This window comes from Mycteria americana, chromosome 3 (assembly GCF_035582795.1).
Source record: "Mycteria americana isolate JAX WOST 10 ecotype Jacksonville Zoo and Gardens chromosome 3, USCA_MyAme_1.0, whole genome shotgun sequence".
NCBI classification, from domain to species: domain Eukaryota; kingdom Metazoa; phylum Chordata; class Aves; order Ciconiiformes; family Ciconiidae; genus Mycteria; species Mycteria americana.
The window spans coordinates 104,169,168-104,194,879 of record NC_134367.1 but is presented as its reverse complement, the minus strand read 5'-3'; the positions used below and the strand labels follow the sequence as shown (position 1 = coordinate 104,194,879).

Sequence of the window (25,712 nt, the reverse complement as noted above, 5' to 3'; positions counted from 1 at the left end):
AGTCTGAACTGCCTATGCTTATTTCTGGGAAGATAATGTGAACATGGTAAAACAGAAGGAGGGGGGGAAAAAAGAATGAAAAAAGATGAACTTCCCAGTGAATTTCTCTAAAGAATTTGGCGATTGGTATAGAAAGACTTTTGGAGAGGAAGTTGGACATTTGAACATTATCTCACGTACCCAGAGAGGAAGAAAGAGTGATTGTTTGTCAGGAATATTATATGAGTATAATGATGCTGAAATTGAACATAAATTCCTGTACTTGTCTCTGCCTTGTGCAATTTCACGAGGTATATGAGGAGTAAACACAGTTTCCAAAAATTGGTGGAAAGCCTGGGTGACCTGGCCTCTTGAAAAGCAGCTTCCTGTGAAACCATGAACTGCCAAACTGCTTTTACAAGCAAGATATTTATTGCTTTTTTTGGTACAAAAACATTTCTACTACCATCAATTTGCATCTTCTGCCATTAATGTGCACACCTTCTGCAGAGTGAACTTTGTCTGAAAAGAACGGATAAAAGTGAGAAAACACAACCCACCCTTATAAGCAAACACCAGACTTGTTAATAAATGGGTTTGATACTTCTCAGTACAACAGCTTGAAGGAGCAGTACTCACGTAGAGGTTCTCAAATGTTCACAAAAACTACCACAGTGAACTTGTGACAGTTAACTACGATAATCAGACTGGGAAAAATTAGATGCAGGCAGGATGCCCTGAGGAGAGGCAGGGAGAGAACTCAGAGCCAAGTATTGCCACTGCCATCTAGAGGCCTTAAAGACAGATGTTTCCTTCTCTCCCTCGCCTCCTCCCCGTCCAAAATTTGGTTTCACACATAAGAAAATATGAGCTGGAAGACACGTAGGTTTTAGAAAAGATAACTCCACAAAAGTCACATTCAGTATCTGGAAATCCTGTGCTCATAGCTGTTGCAAGTATCCCCTAAAAGCACTCCAGCCAATTAAGAAGAAGAGTATCAAAGAATTTTTCTACTTTACAGCATTTTTTTCTTTTCAATATTTTATCTCACATAAAAGAAGTGTTTTTCTTCTTCTAAAAATGAGGCCCTTGTGAATAATGAATGGAAACGTTCACAGTAAGCATTTTTAGAAGCACTTTTTCTTTTATAAGGCACAGTGTAAAGTGAGTGCATTGTCAGAATCTGGAACGTTAAATTGCACAGAAATAGCACCCCTTTAAAACTAGTTACCAGTATTTAATTACAGAGGGTAGTTACGATAAATAGCTCTATACCTTTTCCTTCACAGAATGAAATTTTGTGGGGGCATCAGTTCATTAACATCATAGAAGATACTACAAAATAAAATGCAAAACTCACTGCCCATGTAGAATGTATTATATAAGTAAACACAAAGTTATTGACGTAGAGAGATCCCACTGGCAAGTCACACAACCTCAAGCAAAAAATAAACAAACAAACAATCCAACCACTATTAGAAAACACAAGCAGTTCTTCTTATTCAAGCAGAGTTTTACCAAAGAAAGTTCTATGTCAGAAAGACCAGAGGAAAGTACGTAGTTAAGAAAAAAAACCCTCCCAAATAAGCTTAATAAATGTTTGTATAATAATGTGTATTTATACATCAGTGTAAAATAGTTCCAAAGGAAAATTTGAAGGGTTGGAAAAGAATTTTAGAAGTCACAAGGACCCAAGAATTACTCAGAAATACATAATATCTAAAAGATTGCATGGTATTTGGCAGATGATTACATACAGAGATGCTTAAGGTAGCTCAGCTTCCAGAGGCAGGCAAGAAGCCCTAGCACAGTATTTATTTGGGCTGACTGACCCTACCTTATATACTGTTATTTAGTGCAAGTAAAGTGCCACTAAAATTACTCTACACGTAGTATCCAAGCCAGCATGTACGTCTTTACACTGTGCTAAGGAAATGCAATCATAGGAAACCCTCCATTGGCATAGCACAACCAGAAAACATTAGCAAGTTAAGGAAGGGATTTCCAGTTTCCAATTGAACATAGCCCACACTAGCTCTAACACACAACCTCTCAGACTTTCAAGACTATGGAGTTCTTTTCAGGAAACAAAAACTGCCAGCATTTTTTCCTAAGAGACTTAAACAACTTGCTTATCTCCCCGAGCCCTGCGTGTGCTTTAACATTCGCCACTCCCATATGCTCAATCCAGAAGACATACTTAAACTTTTAAAATATGATACCAACTCTCTTCTGGATTTTACTAAGCACTGCAAGCATGGTGACACCCAGAGCATGAGCAGCTGAATGAGAACCCTCTGAAATGAAACGGGCAGTTCAACTCTTAAACCTATTTTTCATACTCTAGGCAAATTCAGACAGTCATCGTGGTATTTATTGATCAACCTCAAATGGTTTTAAAGTTCTCTGCAGATTTTTACAGTTTGAGACTTGGGTCATGATAAGTAGTGAGCACTACCACACTGTTTGCCCAACCTTTTCGAAGCAGGCAGGATTATGTACATTTAAACCAGAGGGTTCAGTTCAGTTAGCACCAAAAGCAGTTCTTTTTGAACAATAGAGCACTAGGACTTCTAGAATGCAGAAGACAAACTCCCAGAAAACTTCCTGTTAGAAGCAAACTTCCTGCAGTCCAGACAGAGCTCTGCTGAGCTCAACTTCTCTTTTGTTAATCCCAGTTCTGGCATTTCTGTCATACCAAGCAAACAGAAACTGAATGCCAATGCTCCTACAAATATGGCACTTGTCATTTATGTGCTGCTTTAAAACAGATCATGCTATAAGGTTACATGAGAAAATAAACCAAACCTTCAGAGCTGCAGTCAGACAGGTTGTCAGTCAGAGAGTCGGACAGAGGCTCAACAGGACCAATTAGTTCAGACCCATCGTGTACTTCTCCACCCTGAAAAGAAAGAGGGAAAGGAATTAGTAAGGTGCTGTGCTCTACGGAAAGTCTCATTATATAGCAGTGACAGTCAAAATTAAATTTCCTAACCAGTGAATGCTCCATTACTTTATAGTTAATGCATTTAATTAAACTATATAAACTTGCAAAATTAAACAAGGGCTTTTGGTTAGGCCATGTTGGTTGCTACAAATTGTCTAGGTATCTAAGCTTCTGCGGTGAGTAACAAGAGCCCTCCAGGCTGCAGCAGGTCTGCCCAGAGTTTAACAGGGAGAGAACAGTGATGCTCCTGCTCTCTTGTGGTACAGTTTGTGCCCTTCAGATCTGAAGTCCAGTCATAGTCAAGACTGGACAAACAGGGAAGATAAAGCCATCACAGCATATAAGGTGGACAATTCTCCCTCTCAAGCCTGGAAGGAATCAAAGGTAAACAAAGTAACAACAGGAACAATTAATTGCACTAGAAACCACCTAAATGTGTTTTTTAAATTTCTGGTTTGCATCTCAGGTGCACACTTTCCATGCAAGTTTAATAGAAACTGCACCATTTCCGAGGCAGTGTTACAAATGGGCATTGCTAATCTGTCTTGAAGTAGCCCAGAGCATTTTCACACTAGCCAGCCTGTTTTTCTGGAGTCTACAGTACGTAGATACACGCAACACTCCCTGCAGCTCTTTCTAAGACTTCATTGTCCAAGTCTCTCTCTCCATGGCTATTTGCACAAAAATCTGAAAAGGAACAAAACCACCCGTCAGCAGAGCTAAAAGACACTGGCTAAGCTGGTGACTGACCAAAACCTAAGGCTTTCTTACAGGAAAACATGACACATCATCAGCTAACAAAGAAGACTAAATTATTACATTTGCATAACTCCCCTTGTAGACATACTTGCTCCTATAAAAATTAATGCCTTTCTAGTTTTATTCATTGCCGTACAAAGCCAGAAAAGGTTCACTGGAAGTCTAAAACTAATACTTTTGTTAAGCAAAGGAGGTGAAAAGAGCTCTGAACAAACACCCAAAAACACAGAAGTATTTCCAAAGAACTAAAAAAGTGCAAATGCAAATAAACTGAAAAGTAAAATATTCTAACTCAGTCTCCCACTCATTGTTGCCACCAAAGCTTAAAGAAAATTATTTTAAGTATTTTAAAGGGCACTGCAACAAGTGCTTCATGAAAACAAGTGAAAATTTTTATGCTTCGCTGTAATTTCGCTTTTCCATAAGTAACATTTAAATATACTTAACATGTCAATACACTTAAGTCGCATCTCAGCCAGATAAGCATTTCCTTAATTCCAGGGTGTTACTATCATGTTTACATGTAAATTTATGCTTACGTGTTTGCAGAATGTTGGACTACACTACTGAAAATAAAGAGGTTTGAAGGAACTACTGAAAACAAACTGCTTCAGATGTAATAAAGAAGAAGTCTCGATCAACATATTGTCCTAAACTGTATTTTGGAGAGTGGTTCTCACAACGCTGTACAAGCAGCACGTTTGACTAGTTATATGCCAAATTTGTTGTTATGGACCTGAATCCGTAACAGGCCATAAGAAAACAGTCTAGACAGTCTTCCTTCCTTTGGTTTGAAACTATAAACACCTACATAAAATATAGAAACAGTGACAATATTTTTATTACTTCCTCACTGAACACCTGTATTTAACATCACTGGTTTTGCTCATCATTCAATAAACAAAAATTCCAAATCCCTTCACCTGAAGTTCCTGTAAAACTTTCCACCTTGTAGAGGTGTGGCATTGGGGTTTTTAAAGCCACGATTCTAGAATGAATGGAAAACTTCCAGTCACTTCACAAAGCACATCAGATCAGCTCACTGTCACTCCACGGTTTATGAAGTAGAGCAGAATCAGCACTGTATCTCTATGAATATCAGTAAGAAGCAAATACTTCTGCAAATACTAACAAACCTTAAAAAAATCTTCAAGCTGTTTGCTGTTATAGAGAGCAGGGATATTAGCAGAAAACTGCAACAGATCTTCAGCACATTGCCTTCTTTCTTCAATCACAGTTTCATCAAATCGCCCTGGAACAGACACACAAATTGACAGTTTTAGAAATAACTACACATTTATTCTGCAATAACGAAAAAAAAACCCAAGACAAAAGCAACCTTCTGGAGACAATGCCCTGAGTCTATGAAAGTCATTCCAGTGCTTCAGGAGAACACAGCAAATCTTCAAGCTTCCTATTCTCAATTGTCCCTAGAGTCTCATCTTCTGCAATCCAGTTGGATGATGAAAGCTGGCAGCTACAACAAGAATCCTTCACCTTCTCATCGTAAGAATATGTGAGGCAACACTCTTGATTAGTCAAGAGACACTAACGGGTGTCCAGTGTTATCTAACAATAAATGATACATGCACAATTTGACAATATGCCAGTCAGTGTCAGCCTTGATTACGGCCCAAATCCTGTAAGGAGCTGAGCGTTCTTCACATATTCTCAAGAAAAACGCACAATATGAGCAGATAGTAAACAAAGTATTGCTAAAAGCCTCCAAACAGATCCATCAATTCCAAGGTGCCATTTATGACAAAGACAGAGTCTAGGGGAGATGGTGAAGCCCTGCTACCAGGCACTGAACCTTTCCTCTGAAGTAGCTCCATGCAGACAGGGTCTCATCTCTGCCTGGATTCAAGAGGTAAGCAGAGCTGGGAAGCAGCTCATTTAGCAAAAATGTATGATCCTTCCCTTTTCCCTACCCAGCACCCAAGACATTACAATTAGAAAAAAACATATTTAAAAAACAATCCCACAGTTCACCTGAGAGATTTGCTTCTCAGGAGAAAGAACCCTTGGATTGCTACCTTAAATTCACATTCTTCACAATTGCACACAACTTATTTTAGCTTTTCATATCAACATCACTTTGTTGTTGAAATAGTTACAAGTTTACAAAAGGAAAAGGGCAAAGGTTAACAGTAATAATTGGAGGAGAATAGAACAGATACTGGAACAGCTATACAGAGGGGAAAAAAAGGACTGGGAAGACAAGTTCAAGAAACAGTATTGCTATAACAGCATGACCAGAAAAATAAGAACCACCTGTGACAGCTCTGTGGCATTAACCTTTGAAGAGGACAAAAGAAACATTGAATACAGAAGCAAAATTCATTTATACTCAGACCAAGCAAAAAAATAATCCCAGAAGAAAGTATCAAAGCAGGATTCTTTCCAGAAATTCTTCAAGTAAATAGCTCCTGCCCATGTGGTACCAGAAAAAAAGAAAATAAAACTAGAAAGACACACACATACTCACAAGATCACAAACAAAGCTTTTGGGGGTTATTTTTCCATGAAAGGAAGGGAAAGACATCATCGGGCTAATTTTCAGCTGAATTGGTTCCATGACTTGTTCACCCTGCCCTTTCAGCTGTACAAACATTAGCAGCCATACAAAAGAGCAAGCAACAAGCAAGCAGAAAGAAGGCAAAGGCAATGCTACCACGTTGAGTGGCAACACTGAAATCAGGCTCTATTAAACTGCTCAAACTTCCTATGTCTTCAGAGCAACACTGGGGGTACATTAGGGCTTTTGCTTCATTCCACACAAAATAGGACATCATGAAAAAACAACTTCCCTCAGTAAAGCGCAGCAGCATGGGCCAGTTAAATGAATCTACAAAATAACACGAACACTGTTATAATGAAACAGAAAATCAATTGCAAAGACATAGACACTGAACAAGGCCAGAAACAGGTAACTTTTGCAAGCAAGTAATTATTTTTCCTGGTTTCCCAGGGTTCTTTCTCTTCCCAATCTACTCTGTCATCAAACCCAATAAAAACTAATTTTCCTCGTCCCCATCTTCTCAATACTTCCACTGGGCACCAGAGAGGACGTGTCAGGACCAGCACTGCCAGGCTGACCAGCACGCGTTCACCGATCGTCCAGCTGCAAACTCACGGGTACGAGCTGAGCCTGACTGGCCCTTGGTAGCACCACAGCACGCACTCTCTTCTTACTCAGCTGCCGTTTCACAGACTTTGCAGAAATATAACTACATTTGCAACCGCCTTCCCTCTCAAATTTAGCTGATATTAGCCACATGAGTAAGAGGTTTGACTTTCTGACAGCGCAATTACATAAGCCTTATTTTCTTAGGAAGCTGAGCTAAAAAAATAAATAAATAAAAATACATGTTTGAACAGAGCCATTGAAACATTAGTCACTGTCACATTTTCCAGCTCATCAGCATCATGATACACTATCAGGACAACCACTTACAGAACTAGAGGACTTTGGGGGAAGGAAGAACATAATTCAGTACTGGTTTGTTCACAGACTATCTGGCATCTTACTGGCAGTTTCATTCCCAGCCAACCCTGCCTAACTCCTTCCCCCTCTCCCTTTTTTCATAGTTTCAAGCACTCTTGTATTGCTCAACACTTTCATTATCACCCTTCTCAATCAGATGTTCAAAGGTGCTTAGATACCCAGCTGACTCTTCAAACATTTCTGTCAGGAAGTCTTCCTGCATCTGGATCACTGTTATTTCCACTATTCTTTTACATCACTCAGACACATGGAAACTTCATTATAGGGATCATCTCTTTCCAGGGTTGTAGGAAGTGTCAACTACAGTCTTAGCATATAACAAATGCATTAGCACAGTTCTGCTATTCCTCCAGCAATGATCCATTCAAAATTTCTTATATACATGGAAACCAAATGCAAATTCCTGTAAAGAGAATCCACAATTCATTTTCTGGAGCAAATCTGAACAACAAAACACCTAGCAAGGTTTGTGTTCGTGTTTCAGTTAGTTTCTCACAAGACTTCCAACTGTACATGACACCTAATTCTTAAATATGCTACTTCATTTGGTATTTTCAAATCCAAAAAGTATCTTCATCTGAGATTTAGGATGTGAATCATCTTTCTGACTCACTGCTAGCAAGTTATCAATATCTGGGGGTCTTTGGTTTCTTTTTGTGGGGAGGGGGAGTATTTTTTACACCAGAGTACATTTCTGCAGTTGTTAGATACAAGAAATGCTGAGTACAGATTTACTAGTATTTTGGTAAAATGCCATGTATATCCAACATATGGGAATACTTAAAGTGTCCAACAAAAAAAGTAGTTTGACAATACTGAAGAAATTATGTTGATGAATATTAGGGAAGGAGAGTAATCACCTCGCAGAACCAGGTACCATAATTGCTGCATAACAATTCAGAGAAGCTCTAACAGCTGGATCTGTTAGGACATTTTAGATTCCTATACTTGAGGTCATTATGTTTTCTCCATAAGATGGATGGAAAAGGTTCAAGTGAAGTGCAGAAAAAGTGAAGTGATTGCTTTTTCCCACCCATAACAAGTTTCATGCTTTGATGTGAGCGGCTCTATTGTAACAGCATAAAAATACATGCAGTTGCACGTAATCATAATCAAAAACTGTGGTGTAAAACATGCAATGCAGTTCAGCTCTGCAGATGTGGCAAGTCTTTGGTTGCATGAAATATGGAACAACAGCATGACCTATTCATTTTTAAATACATCTCAGTTCTCCACATCATCTCCTGAAACTCTGAATGCTGAACTTGAGATTCTGCTCAAGTTTAATACTTCTACTACAGGTAAGTTCAACTGTCAGAACCACCAATGCTCATTTTGTAAAGTGTACTCTCTGCAAAACAATATGTATACATTATTTAAAGCACACATATCAAAAAAAAAAAAATCAACAAGTTGGTAGTAGCTACTGACAACACTAATTAGTAACTAGTTTAAAAGCTGCAACAAGTGGAACAACACCACAGGGAAGAAACGCTGTGGAAGTGCTCCATTAAAGCAGCTTGAAAACAAAAGATCTTAATAGGGATGGACCTTGCAGCTCACCATTAACTGAACGAGACTGAAAACAAGCTTGTCAAAAACTCAAAGTCTACTAAGATTACATTTATCCTCTAGGACAAAAAATACTAAGGACTGATCTGAAGATAAATGCTTTAAATAAAACACACAGCAGCTATTATGTGTAGAAGTGAGATGGAAGGATACACAGTAAAATTTTATGCTTTAAATAGAAAAATAATTCTTAAATTGAACAGAAGAGTCTCAGACATTTCTGTTCCTTTCAACTATGTACCAATCATTTAAAATTTGTTTTTACATTACCTCCCCTTTCCTGTATTCTTCTGTGGCTCAGCTTCATTCAAATGTAGTGGGTTTTGTTTTGATTAGTTTTAATTTCAAAAAGCTTTTTGTAAATAACTACATCGAATATTTCTGTAGATTTCCTTCTCTTACAATGTACATTGCAGTCACTTTTGTTCACCAAATACAATAGAAGAAGGATGTCTTTCAGAAGGGATTTCACTCAATTCTTCCCTTGCTTACAGAGCTAGTGTAAAAACAGCTAATTTGCATTTCTGGCAATTCAAAATTATGTAAGATACTAGAAGCCCATACTCTCTTCCAGCCTGATTTTCTTTTCTTTCTACCCCTCTCTTTCCTCCCCTATGAATAGCTACTGTATCTTCTACCTGAAATGAAATTACGCTTTGCAAATATTAGCTTTGTAAATAACTTGTCCAGTGAGCACTCTACTCTGTAAATCAGATATAAAATCATCTCAGGATGAAACCAATACTATAGTCTCTATTTAACCATTAGTGCACAAGTTCTGACATAGCACCGAAAACTTACCCCACTTCCAACTTCATAAATAAGCAAAAATAAAATAACATGAAAGTTGGATACAATTTAGCTGATGTGAAAGACAATTTAAACTAGGAATTTTACCCAGCTCTGCGAAGAGAACCATGAAATCTGCATCACAGTTCAGCTTCCCTGCATTACACTTAGCTGGTCCACAAAACAAGGGGGTTAAGTCAGAAGCTCCCCCAAAACTATAGGGGCAGACTGGACTTGGGTTATAAACTAACTTTAACTTGTTCAAAGTTGTTTATGTTAGTACATTCTTCAAAGCATCTCAGTGCCACGCCTACATGCAGGAGTCATCAAAAATGAACACCAAGCAGCAAAAATTACAAATCTGTGGCAGTATTTGGTCCTGAAATATCAAAAGGAAAATTTGTGCTTTCCAGGCTGAGGTTTTGCCTCCAGGGGAGTTTCATACAGTTTCTCTAGCACTCAAGGCAAAGGAGGGCCTTCAAAGACCACTACAGAACCATAACCCCAAGCAGTATTATAGTGCTGTCACACAAAGTGGTGGAAAAAAGGCTGACTAAGCAACCTCAGTTTTGGCACTTCCCAAACAGGTTTGACTATCCCAAAGTAGTAGTAAACACCAAAAAAAAAAAACCCACGCCAAAAAAAGCATAATACACCAAAACAAGTAGAATATTAAAAAAAAAAAAACCCAAACAACAAACAACATCACCACCCAACTAAAAAAAAAAAAAAATGCAGAAAAAACATTTAAAAAATGCTAGGGCACACAAAAGTGCACAAAAGCTTATGCTGAAAATATTTTTGCACATTTTTCCATGTGAAGCATGTACTAGATGCATGCCAAAAACCATCAAAAGCATACTGGATGCTAAAACACACCAAAATCATGATGCAGGGAAAAAACGTGCAAAAACATGCAATAGATGCATGCCAAAAAACGCGAAACACGCTGGATGCTAAAGCATTCTAAAAAATGCAAAACACACGCTGGATGCTAAAACATGCTAATGTGCAACAGAGGAAAAACATGGAAAAATATGCACTAGATGCAATGCTCAATGCCACTAAAAACTGAAAAGCCTGCCAAAAACCACACTGAAAAAGAGGGTATGGTAGATGCATACCAAAAAGCACCAAACACATTTTGGAGTGTCAGCAATACCTTAGAAATGCCTTAGCAACACTCAAAAAATAACCAGTAGATGCATGCCAAAAAAGGCCAAAAATGCTGGACACTTAAAAACTCGCAGAAAATGGTATGGTATATACACACACCAAAAAAACCACCAAAGAAATCCTGGACAGAAAAAATGCTGCAGCCACTTCTTAGGAATCAAAAAACATAAAAAAACGCCCAAAATCCATATCAGAAACCTTGCCAAAAAAAAAAAAAAAAGCACATGGGACATGCATGCCAAAAAACACCAAACACCACACTAGATGCGTACCAGAAAAAAGCATAAACAAAGGCTGGATGCTTTAAAAAAAAAATACACTAGAACAACTCATAAATGCCATGGAAATGCCTTAGTAACCCCATAAGCACTTTAGAAACCAAAAAGTCCACACAAAACCAAACCAAAAAAAGAGCACATGGTAGATGCATGCAAAGAAATGCCAAATACTTGTTGGATACCTAAAAAAAAACCCATTAAAATGCTTGGAAAAAAGGCATGAAAGCACACGGTAGATGCACACCAAAAAAGCATCAAACCCATTCTGGACATTTAGCAACACCTTAGAAACACTCGCAAAGCACGTGGTAGATACATGCAAAAAAGACACCAAATGTGCTGGACACATTAAAAAATGCTGGAAAACGCTTAAAAACCCACTGGATATTGTGTGGTATATGAATGCCAAAAAAAAAACCCCACAAAGAACACATGCTAAAAAAAACCCACACTGCTAGAATAAACACAACACACTGCTAAAAAAAGAAGTGTGGTAGAAGGAGTTCTATACCACTTCACTGAAAGTCCACCTATAGCTCATTCATGATGACATATACCTCAGGATTAACTTAAGACCTCTGGCTTTTAAGAGCTAATTACTTTTTGCCATGTATTTCTCATGTAGAGTCACAATCTTCTTACAGGTTGTTTTGGCGAAACAGTTAACTGCTATATGTAAAGCTGATCTCAAAAGCCTAGCTAGATAAAATTGGTAGTTACCAATTTTAGCAATCAAATTCTTAAAATACAAGATTTTTTCCTACAACAACCACTTGATACTTTACTATAACTCATCACTAAAAATCACAGACAGCTCATATATGAAAATCTTTGTTCATTGTTCAAGTGCTGTTCACAAAGCTAATACAGACTTTATGCTCCTGAAAACAGGGAATGTACATTGTAAAGATACAGAACATATACATCAATAAATATTTGAGGTAATCTCTCTAACATGGAAGCAAGGACATAACTACCCCTTTAAAAAAATAAAAGTATCAAGCTACAATACCAGCACACCTACAAGTAAGACACAACAAACCAAAAAGTTCAGTAGTAAAAGCACATGGAAAAGAGTTCCATGCAGCTGCAATACAAGATGTATTTTTAGCTATTGAGTTATCAAAGAATTTCAGCAAGTCAGGAAGAAATTATGCTTACCAAATACTATTGCTTTGGCAAAAGGTGGAAAGAGTTCTGTATGTCTGCATAGGTTTTTATGAATTTGCCAGAGATCTTTGTGCAGTTTCTTAAAGTCACTGTATCTCTTCCAAACGACTATCTGAAGCAGAGAAAGGGGAGAGAAGTATTAGTGAGGTTCATTGTTCATATTGCATCACATCACAAATACATTTTTTTGAGCAAATCAGACCACTACCCTCAGCAAATTTTTAACAAAAATATACAATCTGAACTGCCAACTGTAACAACCATGAAAAAAAATGGTCATTATCTGTCCTCAGCCCCCATTCTGACTAACAAGACTACAGTGCACAGAAAAAAATATTAAGTAAAAGCTGAAAGAAGGAAACAGAGGGCAAAGGCAGCACTGTTTCAGTCACACTGCAATCCAGAGCTACACAGTAAGAAAGGAAAAAAGGCCAAATAGTAGTGTTGCACTATCCAACACTCAATAGCATGCTGTGCTTGGCGCAGCTGCAGGTATAGGGAAGAGACACAACAGCAAAAGAGAAAATGAGGGAAAAGAAATCAATACAAGTAAGGCATTCTTAAGCACATTAAGCACTCAGGACCACAAACCAGCTCATAATTTGTTTATGTAAAATGCTGATAAGGTGTAAATGCAAGCCCACATTTTAAATGGCTTATTACTAATAACCCTGATCAAAAATTGATTATGTTCCTTTTGTAATCTAGACAAAATCTCCAACTTCAGGAATGCAAAGAGAACATTGGTGCATTACATCAGCTTTTCCTGATCCATCCTTTCCAGAAAGAAGTAGTCATCTCCCACCCAGGTTCCTCCCAGCCAGGTATCTACCTCATCCTTCTTCCATCCCATTCTTTGTATTCCTTCCATTCAAGGAAGGAGGGGAACCCAGTAGGAAAATCAGGCCAGGGAAAGAACTGAGCAACGAAATTTACACTTAAGTGCTAACAGATTTGCTATCAGGATGGAAGAAAAAGAACAAAGACATTTTATATCTTGGCCTCATTTTTGGTCAGATTCACTAAGCCATATAACAAACCATACTACCAATGTAAAGTGACTAAAGTAGAACGGGGGGGGGGAAGAGAGAGAGACTGCAATGCATTCAGTAGTTGATTCCAGTGTTCCATCAGTCAAATGTCTCGATTAACTTAATACAACAAACCACAATTTAAAAGATTCCAAATATTCCTGACTGATTTAACAGGTTGCCTTCTCATGACCGATTATAATTGAAAAACTACTTTTTTCAAGCAAACCAGATATAGAGCTAAGTAAAAGGTTTAATTTTAGAGGGGGTTTTTGTTATTTTGTTGGGGTTTTAGAGGTTTTTTGTTTGGTTTTTTTAGACACTAAGGTCAGAGGCTTTCTAAGTTTCAGCAGATGCAAGTCCTACCTACAGTGCAGATATAAGGTAACAGGACCGTTAACAGGGGATATGCAAAGCTTTAATATGACAACGCTCTATACACCTTATAAACTTAGCTATACTGAAACTAGCAGTTCTGATTCAGCTCCACCTATTGTGCACACATTTCCAGGACTCAATTACAACTAGTACTTGGTGGAGTTCAACAGACAAAGGAAGAAAAATCAGAATCTCTCAAGATGGCCAACTAGTGATTTTGCTATCAGAAACAATAATTTTTCAATTATGTACTTCCATCTAATCCAATACCCAGAAAGTGGATGATTTGCATTTCTTGAGCAGCATAGAGAACATAAAATTGCTTAAGATGGCGAAGTCTTGAAACATCAAGTTACTGTATTTTCAGTACTTGGAGACAGAAAAGCTGCCAGAAAATAAGAGCATGACATTCCATTCCACTAAAAAAGTATCATTTTTTACTGCTGCAAGTGATCTCCCAATAGCCAAGAGGAAAAAAAATAAATATCCATAAGTAGCTTGCAAAGCAAAAGCAGTCAAGGTCATCCTAAAACCTTTCACAAGCTCATGAAAATCATGCCTTTGCATGCATGTGGCTCAGCAAAGTTAGCAAAGTTCCCACTCTAACATACTCATTAGAAATCAGATTTGGAGGAAGGACACATTGTACTTTGAGGCCCAACGAAGCACAGCAAATATATCATAAAACATATGTTAGATTTGTAATGCAATAAGGTGCTTGTCATGGCTAGAGCCAGTAGATCTCTATTAGCTCGACTCATCTGTTCCACAATGAACAACCCCTTCTCCTCCATAAATGAGTAAGAGAAAAAAACCCCACAAGACTACCCTAGCTACAAGTGCCTCACACACCATGTTGCCACCATCAATCCCCAGAAGTAAGGAAATTAAAGTTAAGTCTGCTAGCCTTTCTGTAGCTATTAACTCCTCCACACACAACTTCATGTTAGCTTCTTTCATCCTTTTGAGAAGAAACCCTTACAAGGTTATCTTCCTTCGTATCCCAGCAACAACAGCTAGGTTGGGGTTATCTTGAATTGTAATTGGTTGCAGTGGGAGAGATGCTGTATTAAAGGCTTGTATCCCAAAGGGCAGTTAAAAGAGGCAACAGAAAACAGGCAAGTAGACTTGAGGTCACAGCACACAGCCTTATGTACAGTTGTACATATGTAATGCATGTATTAACATCACAGCAGTGACATTAAAAGAGACTTCTGAATGAGTGGGCAGGCACAGCTATGTGGTCCTGTATGGGTGCGGGAAGGGGGTTGCATGAGACAGATTGTAAAGCAACAGGGTGGTTGTGTGCACAAAATTTTGCCTATTGAATTTCTAATTGAGCATTCTGGAAAACTGAGGTAAATTTATTTTCAGTGGGAACAGATTAGGAGCATATTCTTTTTCTTTCAAAGGCTGCCCACAGTTGGTTTTTTATCATAGGAAGCCAGTATGACAGAAAAGCTCCCAACGTATGTGGTATTCTGACTAAAATTCACCCTTATGGCAACTACCATCTAGGATATTCCTTTTAATAACTAAGTACTTTCAGATGCTTGCTTATAACAGAATCGCACCACACCTAACATGCTATCACATGCAAAATAATTAATTTGGTACAATGAAGGGTGGAAAAGGGCAATCATCAACAAGTTCATAGCACATTTATGTCTTCTTGTTGTCTAGAGTAGGTGGAACTCTGCACGGCTAACCTACAGCCACAGATCAAAGCAACAACCAAGGCAATGACTAAAAGATATGGTTTTGCTATTGTTTCAAAACTAGTTAACATATATTCATGCAGTACTCTAGCTGAAAGACACTTACAATATATTTTTCTGATGAATGGCTCATCAACAGTTGCTATAAAGTGTTTTTCCCACAAATGAAGATTAAGGTAATGGCAGAATGTGCTCATGGATAGGTTCAATTCAGGAATCTCCCTGGAAAAGGTGAACATCAAGCTACAAACTACAGTAATGCAGTTCTAAAACTAGATCCATTATCATCTCTGATTCTGATAGGCTATTTTAATCTTCTAGAGATTAAAAAAAATGCAAAAAGCATGAATGCTCATGTTTGTCTGATTCTCAAGATTTCAAAGAAGGATGCAACAAAGGGATGTTAGGTGTATTAGCCAATTCTCACCTCTGCCAAGCCACTAATCAGTAACTCATGTTTGACCACACAGAGATGCAATGAATTCATTTATGGGCTCTTCTTTCATCAACTATCCAGGTTCTCCTCAACTGTAGTAAAAGACTGCACCAGAAATTGAACATATGCATATGTTACACAATGTCTGAAAAGCCGTAAGATTGTGCTTTTGAAGAAAGATTTTGCATGTACATAGTTTAGTAGTATCAATGTCAAGTCATTAGTCCAGAAGAAATCAAGAGGGAAAAAGTTTTTTAACCTAAAAAAAGAAACCAACCACCCCAAACCCACAATCCACACATACGTGATGTATTTTTTTGTCTCAATAAAACGGTTCCTGACAGTTTTTTGAGGTATTAAAGAGGCACAAGAATACAGCAGACCCTTATTCCGAGCCTTTTCGGAAGAGGCAAAGAGTAAGCAATTTTAAAGTTTTATCAAAGTATATCACTGGAAAATACTTAAGGAGCCTCAGAGAGATAAGCATAATATATGACTTGCAGTCTAATCTCTCTCAACTACTCCTACGCTCCTCCATTTTCCCTCTTCGCTAATAGACAGTAATGATGTAGGCTTTTCAGTGAAGTATTGGTTAAAGAGGAAAAGAATACCTACAGCTGAGACCTAAGACTTGGATTGTGGACTGATCTCTAATTTTACCAGTAGGAGTTAAGTAACCATCAATTTGCCAATTCCAGCCCTGAGAAAAGAGCTTGCAAAGTTATCAAAGCAGTTTTGTCATCAAAAGGCGCTTTACTCCCTAAGACTTTGTTTCAAGTCACGATTCATCACTGAGGGATGAATTGCAACATGTTACACTAGCTACTGTTTTCAACTATGAAAGCTAAAGACAAATGAAAACATACAAAAAACTGTTTGCTCAATTACAATGACAAAACACACAGAAATTGCTAAATTACATCAAAGATGCTTCAAAAGGCATAGTGTGATACACAAAGAAATTTGCACAAGTTTAAACTGTTACCTCCTGGACATCCTCTGGATTTTTTCTTGAAACAATCTGAAAAGCAAAACAAAAATAACATATAAGCGCTTGGATTTTCAGGTTGGAAGTTAAAGAGTAACAACATACAACGATTTGTTGCTGAAGAGAAAAAGCTGGAAAAAGGCAAATGGTTGCATGTTCCTCTGCGCTCATGAATGTTTTCATTTAGTTTTAGAGAAGTCTAATATTCAAATACAACACGGTGAGGTATTTTAGCAGTGGAGTCAGTTGCTGTGATTAGAAATAAAGACATACATTCCAGGCAAAATGGCACAGAAGGCATCTCACAAAACAAAGCTACGTAGAGCACAACCCCCATCATCTTTCCACAGTCTCTTCCTATTAATTCATATTACTCCCAATAAGCAGAGCTAATTAAGGCTACTTGGCTTAATATAAGCTGCACACAACCTCACTGTGAATGTGAAGCTTTGCATCTACTAAGACAGTATTTCCACTTTACTTACAGCCATCAATGCGCACACGTCTGACTCTATCCTTGTGTATTTGTTTCTCCTTAAACAATCTTTGCCTAATTAATTATAAATGACTTTGTCCAGAGGAAAATTGCAGTGAAAAGGAGGCTTGGCTTCACACCATAGAGAAGCCTGTATTTTGTCAGGATTTTTTTCTTTAAATAACTATTGATCGCAAAAACCTTTGTAATCCAAGTTCTGTATTGGGCTTATAAACAGCAGTAAGAGCACAGCCACACAAATAAACAAATCAAAGACATCTTTAATTCATAACTGCCATTAACTTGTGCAAGTCAGTATATCCTTCATTATAACTCATCCAAAGCTGTTTAACAAAATAATTAGCCTATTGTTAGCTAAAGCAAAATAGGGCACTCTTAATCCAAACTGAGACTATCCACACACTGACACACCCCAGAGTAATTAACGCTGTGCACAGGTGATGCATATAGGCAAGCGCAAGGAGTCCACGCTACTTGCACCCCAGAGACTAAAACACCATCCTGCTGTACTGCAAGCACCACGCAGCTGTTGCTCTAAGATGGAAGTCACTGAATCTACGCTTTCCTCTTGCTAAGTAACAATAACGTACCCCTCATACTCCCCACAAACTAGTTCTCTTCCTCCCTTTCATTTTTGAAAAATCCTTGCCAAAGCCTCCCAGATTTCGTAACATCAGTTTACTACACAGACCAGCCACTGTAATCTTTCACACACGTTGGAAGAAACAAGACAGAAAATAGAAGTGTTATCTTCTCTAGCAATCCCCCAAAAGATCTAAAACATTTGCCTTCACAAGTCTAAGTTCTTTCTCTCACCTTGCACATCAAAGTCCTCTTCTTCCAGCGTAGTCTACATTGATAAAACCTTCCTCAACTTTTCCTCACTCTTGAGTAATCTAACATTTGGCAACTTTACCAAATTTTAACCTTGGCAGCTGTTGCTCCTCCATTCACTACCAGACAGTTCATATGTACAATTTGTGAAGTATTTCTAACCTTCTTTTCTAATAGCTGGCGTACTTGATGTAAGGAGCCTGTAGAGCTGGGGGAAGAAGGTATCATAGGCATGGCTACACATCACAGAAGAACACCAAAGGGCACACACCAACTGTTTTGCTTTGTGGTTCACCTTTAGTTAAAGCCTTGCAACAGTTTTGGCAGCTAGGTAAGTTACCAGATGGGCAGAAGGAGACCCAGAGAGATGAGTAATTACCCAGCCAGTTAGTAAGAATCTGGAATAAAACCCAGAGGCCCTGTTTCACACTTGTTCTAATGTTACATCGCCTTCTATATCCACCAGCCATGCCAACTTTAAGTCAGTACGCAATAATTTATGTGTTGTCCTACTTTGTTCTTCGTATTCTTTTCTGAAGGTCAACCTCAGAAGAGGTCTGCCCCTTCCATCCAACCTATAATCAACCTAGGGACTTGGCAAAGATGATCCAATCCCCCAAATTTTCAATGCACTTTTTTTAATCCTCCCACAAGGATCAATGCAGTCAGCTTCTTCTGCAAATCTGTAATGCAAGCAACTTTATTTTTAAAAATATCATTACGATACCCACCAATGAGCTAAGCAATGCACAATTACCACATTAGGCTCTGAAACCAGAGATCCTACAAGGATCCTCACCATCAAACAAAGTATTTCAGATTATCCTGTTCCTTGTCTGACCTGCAGGTATCCAGCATTACAATTATTAGTGATAATTGAAATTCTAATGAGTTATCTTCTAAATTATCTGACCTATGAAAATGAAAATATATGAAAATATAGTGGCCTATATTTTCAGATATTATTAAAGAACACTCCTAGTATCGCAACTTGCTGATATCTCCTTCTGTTCTTTAGCCTTTGGAAAAGGATATAAGAAAAGCCAATATTCATTTAACCTTGCCTTCACTTAAATTAGTTCACAGTTTACAAGTAAAATATATATTCTCTGCTATACAAACAAAATCTTTAAGAAAAATCTTCAATAAGGATAGACCACCTTAGCATTCGGAAGAGATTGCATGGGTAGTTGTGCCTTTGGTTGAGATGTTTAGGACACACTAAACAAGTGCTTTTTCATCCATGATTATTCATCTATCATTGTAATCGAACAGAAAGTTCCTCTAACTTTGTTTCACAAAGTATTCACTCATACACCACTGAAAGCCAATGGCATCCTGGCTTGTATCAGAAATAGTGTGGCCAGCAGGACTAGGGAAGTGATCGTGCCCCTGTACTCGGCACTGGTGAGGCCGCACCTCGAATACTGTGTTCAGTTTTGGGCCCCCCAGTACAAGAGAGACATTGAGGTGCTGGAGCGTGTCCAGAGAAGGGCAACGAAGCTGGTGAAGGGTCTGGAGCACAAGTCTGATGAGGAGCAGCTGAGGGAACTGGGGTTGTTTAGTCTGGAGAAAAGGAGGCTGAGGGGAGACCTTACTGCTCTCTACAACCACCTGAAAGGAGGCTCACAGACTGATCAGCTCCTTCCTCTCTACTAAATCAGACGTGGTCAGCACACTGCCCGATTCTGCACCACCTCGCTTGGAAAAGCACCAGAGCATCTACAACTTATGGGACATAGAGAAAGAGTGACACTCCTCACTAGTTAGCTGCAACTTGCTCTTGAACAATTCTGCAGAAACCAAAATACCACAGAGCATTTTAACTCACTTCTGCCAGTAAGAATGAAGTCACCAGAATAAAGTAAGCTGAAGTCTTGGCTCATTCCTATTAGTCCCCATTCCACTGACACAACTTTTTCACACACACACAGCCCATCATGAGCTACTGCAGAAGACCTGAAGGCACGGTCTTCCTTGCATCTATCTCAGGAAAGGCTTTTTAGACTAAAACCTCATAGGGAAAAACAACTTTTTTTTTCTCTTAAAACTACTACATTTTATTGGACTAAAAAGAATGTTTTAAACATGTCCCATATTTGTGTTTGGTGGACTTGTATACATATATGACAAAAAAGAATTTTAAAAAAATTTTAATTTCACAAGTCATGCAAAGTGATCATGTTTGAACAACCTGAGGGCTATAATATACATATACACATACAGAATGCTGTGTTCTTTGAATTAAGGGAAGGGTGCACATAAATGTACATTGCTCTCATGGGCAGAACGTCTACAGCGGCAGGAACAAGATCGCACGTCATTTAAATAAACTCTGTCCCTCTGTAACACTTTCTGATGCTCTCAATATACCCCACCATACCTGTGACCTTAACTCCCGCTCCTCTTGCATCTATCTCCACGTATTTACTTACTGCCCCTCCCTCTTTCGCTTAAATAGGAAAGCGGAGGAGAAAAGAAAGCAAGAGATTTCCCTAGGGGAATAGAAGGAGCTTTCAGCAAAACTAGCTCCAAGCCAGCTCTCCCAGTACCTACTTATTTGCTTCGACTTTCCTCCTTCTCCTACTAGGCCTCTCTTACTCACCCAGACCCTCTTCTGCCCAAATGGGGTTGAACACTAGGCACACGCAGCCCTCCCACCCGTGTCCCTGAGGGGGTTTTCCACGTCGCGACCGGCTTGATGCGCGCAGGGCAGCCAGGACCCCCATCGGCAGCCCAGCCACAGGCTCTATTCCGCACACAGCGGCGGCTTTAAAGACCAAATAACAGGCAGGCCGGCCGCGGGGACCTGAGGAGGCGAGGGCCAGGCCGGCGGCCCGCGGCGCCCCGAGCAGCCGGCACGGAGGAGGCCGGGGCCCGGCCGGGCGCTGACTCACCCGCGCCGTGACCTTGTAGACGGTGTGCCCGCGGGGGTGCCGCCGCGGCTCCGTCACCGTGTAGAAGCGGGCCAGGTCCCCGCCGCGCTCCCGCGGGCTCAGCATGCTGTCCCCCGCCGCAACGCCGCTCCGCCGCGCCGGGCCCCGACCGAGGCGGAAGCGGCGCCCAGGAACGCCCCGCCCGGGCGGTGCCGGGGGACTGGCCGGGCCCGCCCCGCCGCGGGGAGCCCCGCCCGGCCGCGGCCTCCGCCCCGCCGCCTGCCGGGGAGGGCTGCGGCTGTGAGGGGAGCGCCTGGGGCTTTCTGTGGGCGTCTGGCGGCTGGGCCGAGGCTGAGCCGGAGGCCGGCGCTGCGGCGGTTCCGAGCGGTGCGCGGGCGCCGCAGCCGCCAGGGTGCTGGACGGCCCCCGGCCCGGCCGGGCCCTCGCCCTCCCACACCACTTCTAGCTGCCGGTTTTGAGTATCCCCGGTTCTTAACAGGCGGCTTGGATGTGGTCGCCTTTGCTGGAGCCTGAAAGCCGTCATGGCGTGGATGAGGCCAAGGTGTCGTGGTAAAATCATCCAGCCCTGCGGCAGTCCAGTCCTGTTCAAGGTATTCTGCTGTGAGGGATTTACACCCACCAGTGACCACCGAGCCCCTTTCAAATACAGGTGCCCCATGGCATCTACGAATCTGTAGTACGACCTTCCACTGACAGAGCTGGTACACCGCTTCCAGCGTTTGCCGTGGGCTATTTTAAGATCTGCTGCCCTAAATCTAAAGGCCTGTAACGCAGAAATGACTCACGGATTTTAAAGAGAAATGTTACCAGAAAGGCAAGTTTGGTGGTTACTGAATGCTTTGGTGGTTACTGGTGCTTTGTGTTTCATGCCTTCTCCAGATTCTTTAAGCTGTACCTGGACTTCTCCCTGCAGATGGGCTCTTGGGTTTTGTCTGCGAAACACTTTGGTGTGAGGAAACTCTCCAGGGTTTGAAGTGCATTGCTTCAGTTCAAAAGAGTGCAACTTTGCGCTGCAAGACGGTCTCCTTTCATAAGATTACAGGTACCTTCAATTACTTGGCTGTAGCGGGATCTATACCAATGTAGATCTATACAAATAGAGATCACACTTCAGATTATATAAACTATTATTTTCTTTTTTTATCACTGTGTTTTCATTCATTTAATAGCAGATGTTAAATAATCAGCTTTTTATTACCAGGTTATTAATATATCTGATCTCATGCAGGTCTTTGACACAAAGAAAAATACTTAATTGCATTTCTTTGTAAAGGATGAGAGACTCTTGTACTGAAGCTCATAGTGAGCAAGTGTCTTTCCTTTGAGGATGACTGAACTGCATCATGAATCTTTACAACATTCCCAATTATTGCTATACAAATGAAAGGTCATCTTCTATAATCACATTAATTTTCTGAGTTTCAGATCAGATTCAGTTCTACAGATCTGGAAGCACAGGCTCACCGTTGAGCCTTTCTAAGCAGTTTCAGTGTGACGCTGTTTGGAACTACTGCCACAGTCTCACCTCACCCTTATTCCTGGGGATTACAAGATTACTGTTACTTTTAATTTCAACACTGCCCTCATTCAATTCGTATCTCATTATAATGGGAACTCCAACCTGCATACCAGAGGCAAGTAGGTCCTGAAAACATGCAGAGTCAGGGAAACAGGCATGAGTGGACCAGCTGTTCCCCTGCCAGGGCTCGTCTGACAGAAAGCAATTGATTTGTCAATCCTGGAGAGCCTAGCAAAGTCAGGCCAGAGGAGCTCCACGTAGAAGTGCTCCAGAAGTGCACGTAGCATCCAGATACAGCTGCTTCTTCTCTATCCCAGAGAAAGGTCATTTTCTGTGGGAGAACACAATGACTTTTCCTAACATAGTCATAGGACTCTTCCTAACAGTCCAAATGTGAGTTTTATAGCATCCTGCCTCTCAATTTTTTTTAAATTACTTTGACATTCCCAGCTATCAAGTTACTAGAAAGATTCTTTATCCTTTTTATCTCTAAGAATCGCTTGATAGGTATAGCTATTTTGCATGGGGAACATTTTCTTAAGGAATGGGGAAGAAAGAGCTTATAACATCGATTGTTATAAACTCAATTGCCACTCTCCCTTATCTTCTGAGAGAGGAAGAGTGTGTCTTTTGCATCTTTTGACAAGGTGTTGGTACATCTAACTTCATAGAAGTAACTATCAAAAGGAGCACCTCAGAGATAATTTGGTCTTGATCATCATTCTTCCAAAGCAAGTTTCTAAGTCCCAAAGCTAAAAGATATGCATCAAACTCCATTACATAGCAACTGTTTTGTTATACCAATGATGATGCAGTTGAAGTTTCATTGAAAGAGACTTTCCAAGAAGAGATCTTCTGTTTGGAGTAATTTTAATGTACAAATGAGGGAACCTAATCTTGAGGTTTGTTTAGATCTGAAATGAAGGGGTTGGACAGAATGATCTCAAGGATACTTTTTTATTCTCATCTTCTCCAATTGTAGCTATAGGAAGCTTGCAGCTACTTCGGATGTGGTATCACATCCAAAAAACAAACAGCTGGTTGAAAATACACTTGCTGAAGTAAACAAGGAACATTTTCTAGCATGGTACACTAATTATTTGATACAGCATGCAGCTCATATAACGCTCTAGTGTAATAACATGATTACACATGTTATTACACTAGAGGATTATATGAACCTCAACCAGTTCTGGTATAAATTTGCTTATGAAGCAGCAGTTGCTCGTAACATCTCCTAAGATGTGGTAGTTTTGACGTTTTAATGGTATAAACAGAAATCAATGGAACTGAAGCCATCATTGACTAATGCCTGATGAATTATATAATAGACCTCATTTAAATTTCAACAGCCAGCTGATGCATCTTCTGAGAAAAAAAATCCATCTTGAAATGCCGTGTAACTCAAAAGTTAGCAATTTGGTGGGAGGAGGAAGGGAGAAGAAGCAGTAGGAGTAGAGAACAAGACCGAGAAGAGTATATTGCAACTGTATAATTCCATGGCTGAACCAAGAAGGACAATAAAAATTATCAGATATATGGAATAGCTTCTTCATGCAGAACAATGGAGTAGTGTGAGATTTTTCAGCGTGGAAGAAGGAATAACGTGAGGGGACATGACAGTGGTCCATGAAATCATGAGTGGCATGGAGAAGGTGGATGGGGATGGACTGTTCAGTCTCTCTTAACACAAGAACCAGAGGCCAGTGAAGCTGTCATGAATGATGTCATAAAATTAATAATAATAAAACAGTTCTTCACATAATGAGTGCTAGACCTGCAGGAGTCTTGTCAAAGGATGTTGCTGATGCAGAAAGTTTGCAAATTCAAGTACTTGGCAGGGGGAGTCACTGAGAGTAAAGAGACAAATACATCAGGCTTAGGAAATCTACTGAGCTGAAAACAGCTAGAGGCAGGGAGAGTGTTCATCTGAAGTTTGCCCAGCCCCTGCACATCTCTAGGCTTCTGCTGCTAACCGCTTTTAGAAAGCAGGAAACTGAGCTCAGTGGACCATTCATCTGAACCACCATGGCTGTTCTTATGTGCAGTATAATCAATCAAAACATCCCTCAGTGAGTCAGTAGCCTCCATTCACTAGAGAGTTTCAAAAGCTCAAATGACTCGTAAAATAATTTGGCTTCTAGTTACCAATCAGAATTTGGAGATACCTATTTTGAAGAGTATCTCTTAACATTGTATAGCCAACCTAGATACAAAACATAATAATTAGAGGAGAGTAAACAATCTGCAATTAAGTGTTACTGGCTTAAGACTTTCCTAGGTCAAGGCAAGAAATAATAGCAACACTGAGATGAGAAACAATTTGCATCATATTAATAGGTTAATCTTTTTCTTATCTTCTACTTTGTCTGTTACACAATTAACTTTTATGCTTATCAGCATATCTTCCTTTTCATTAAGGCTCTTCTTAAAAAACCCAAAGCTTCCCCCCTTCCCTTTTTCCAGCATCACTACTGAGATTACTATTATATAAAAACTTCTGAAGTGATAGAGTAACTTGGGTGTCTTATGCAGGTCAAAATACAGAAGATAACTGCATTCCATGGGAAGATTCCCTCTGCTCCTAAAAATAACAGCAGTTGTTGTTGCTGCTATAACTATGGCTTACTGTCTTCTATCTTAGAAATATATCTAATATGTAAGAATACTTCAAAAATATAGAAAAGAACCAATTACCAAAATAACATAGGTCTGGAAAATATAGTTGGGAGATCTTTTACAACCCATGTATTATGGAGCTAGTAGCTTTGCTCTCTTATTACATTGTGAAGAAACTAACAAAAAATGGATGGGTATTTTTACCTTTTGCCAGTAAGTAACATGTGTCCAAGAAGTGGAAAACCCAAAGTGGATTTGACACATTGCCTAACTAGCAGTGGATTTGACACATTGCCTAACTCTTAACATAACTACATTATTCCAGTTCCAGTCTTCCCTACCACTCCTGGGAAAACTTTAAAATTATTGTTATTTAAAGTCACTTGTATGACACAAGTAAAAGGAATGCAGAGAAACAGTATTTTACTTGATTACAGTTCCTGCACAGCATCTGCAGTATTCAGCACTATCTTATTTCATATGCTTTGTACTACATTTCCTTACAGTAAACAGAGCCAGCATTTACTCTGTCCTCAGAAGACCTCAAGAAAGCATTTTAACTGTGTATTCAAGCGACATGGACAGAGAGAGAGGATTGTTTATGCAGCTGCTAAGTTG

At 39.6% G+C, this 25,712-nt stretch overlaps 1 protein-coding gene and 1 long non-coding RNA gene across 6 annotated transcripts in view; one reads left to right on the top strand and one right to left on the bottom strand.

Annotated features, from left to right (window-relative positions):
- Nucleotides 1-21,164, bottom strand: part of RPS6KC1 (ribosomal protein S6 kinase C1) — a 91,002-nt gene extending 69,838 nt beyond the window's left edge. For 2 of the 5 annotated variants that reach the window (XR_012774833.1, XM_075496405.1), the window contains exons 1-5: nucleotides 20,957-21,163; nucleotides 16,727-16,762; nucleotides 12,170-12,290; nucleotides 4,822-4,937; nucleotides 2,788-2,881 (exon numbers count right to left, since the gene is read on the bottom strand). Coding sequence is in view for 4 of the 5 variants with exons in the window: in XM_075496405.1 (XP_075352520.1) it covers nucleotides 2,788-2,881; nucleotides 4,822-4,937; nucleotides 12,170-12,290; nucleotides 16,727-16,762; nucleotides 20,957-21,061 (472 nt within the window). In the remaining variant the exon portion in view is untranslated. Of the gene's footprint in view, nucleotides 1-2,787; nucleotides 2,882-4,821; nucleotides 4,938-12,169; nucleotides 12,291-15,411; nucleotides 15,528-15,732; nucleotides 15,847-16,726; nucleotides 16,763-20,956 lie in introns of those variants that run through there. The other 3 variants (XM_075496406.1, XM_075496407.1, XM_075496408.1) reach the window with 3 other exon arrangements.
- A 58-nt stretch (nucleotides 21,165-21,222) lies between these two features.
- Nucleotides 21,223-25,704, top strand: LOC142407202 (uncharacterized). Its single transcript, XR_012774834.1, has 3 exons — nucleotides 21,223-21,546; nucleotides 21,836-21,998; nucleotides 25,601-25,704. It is a non-coding gene; the product is annotated as an uncharacterized LOC142407202 (long non-coding RNA).
- Nucleotides 25,705-25,712: the final 8 nt, after the last annotated feature.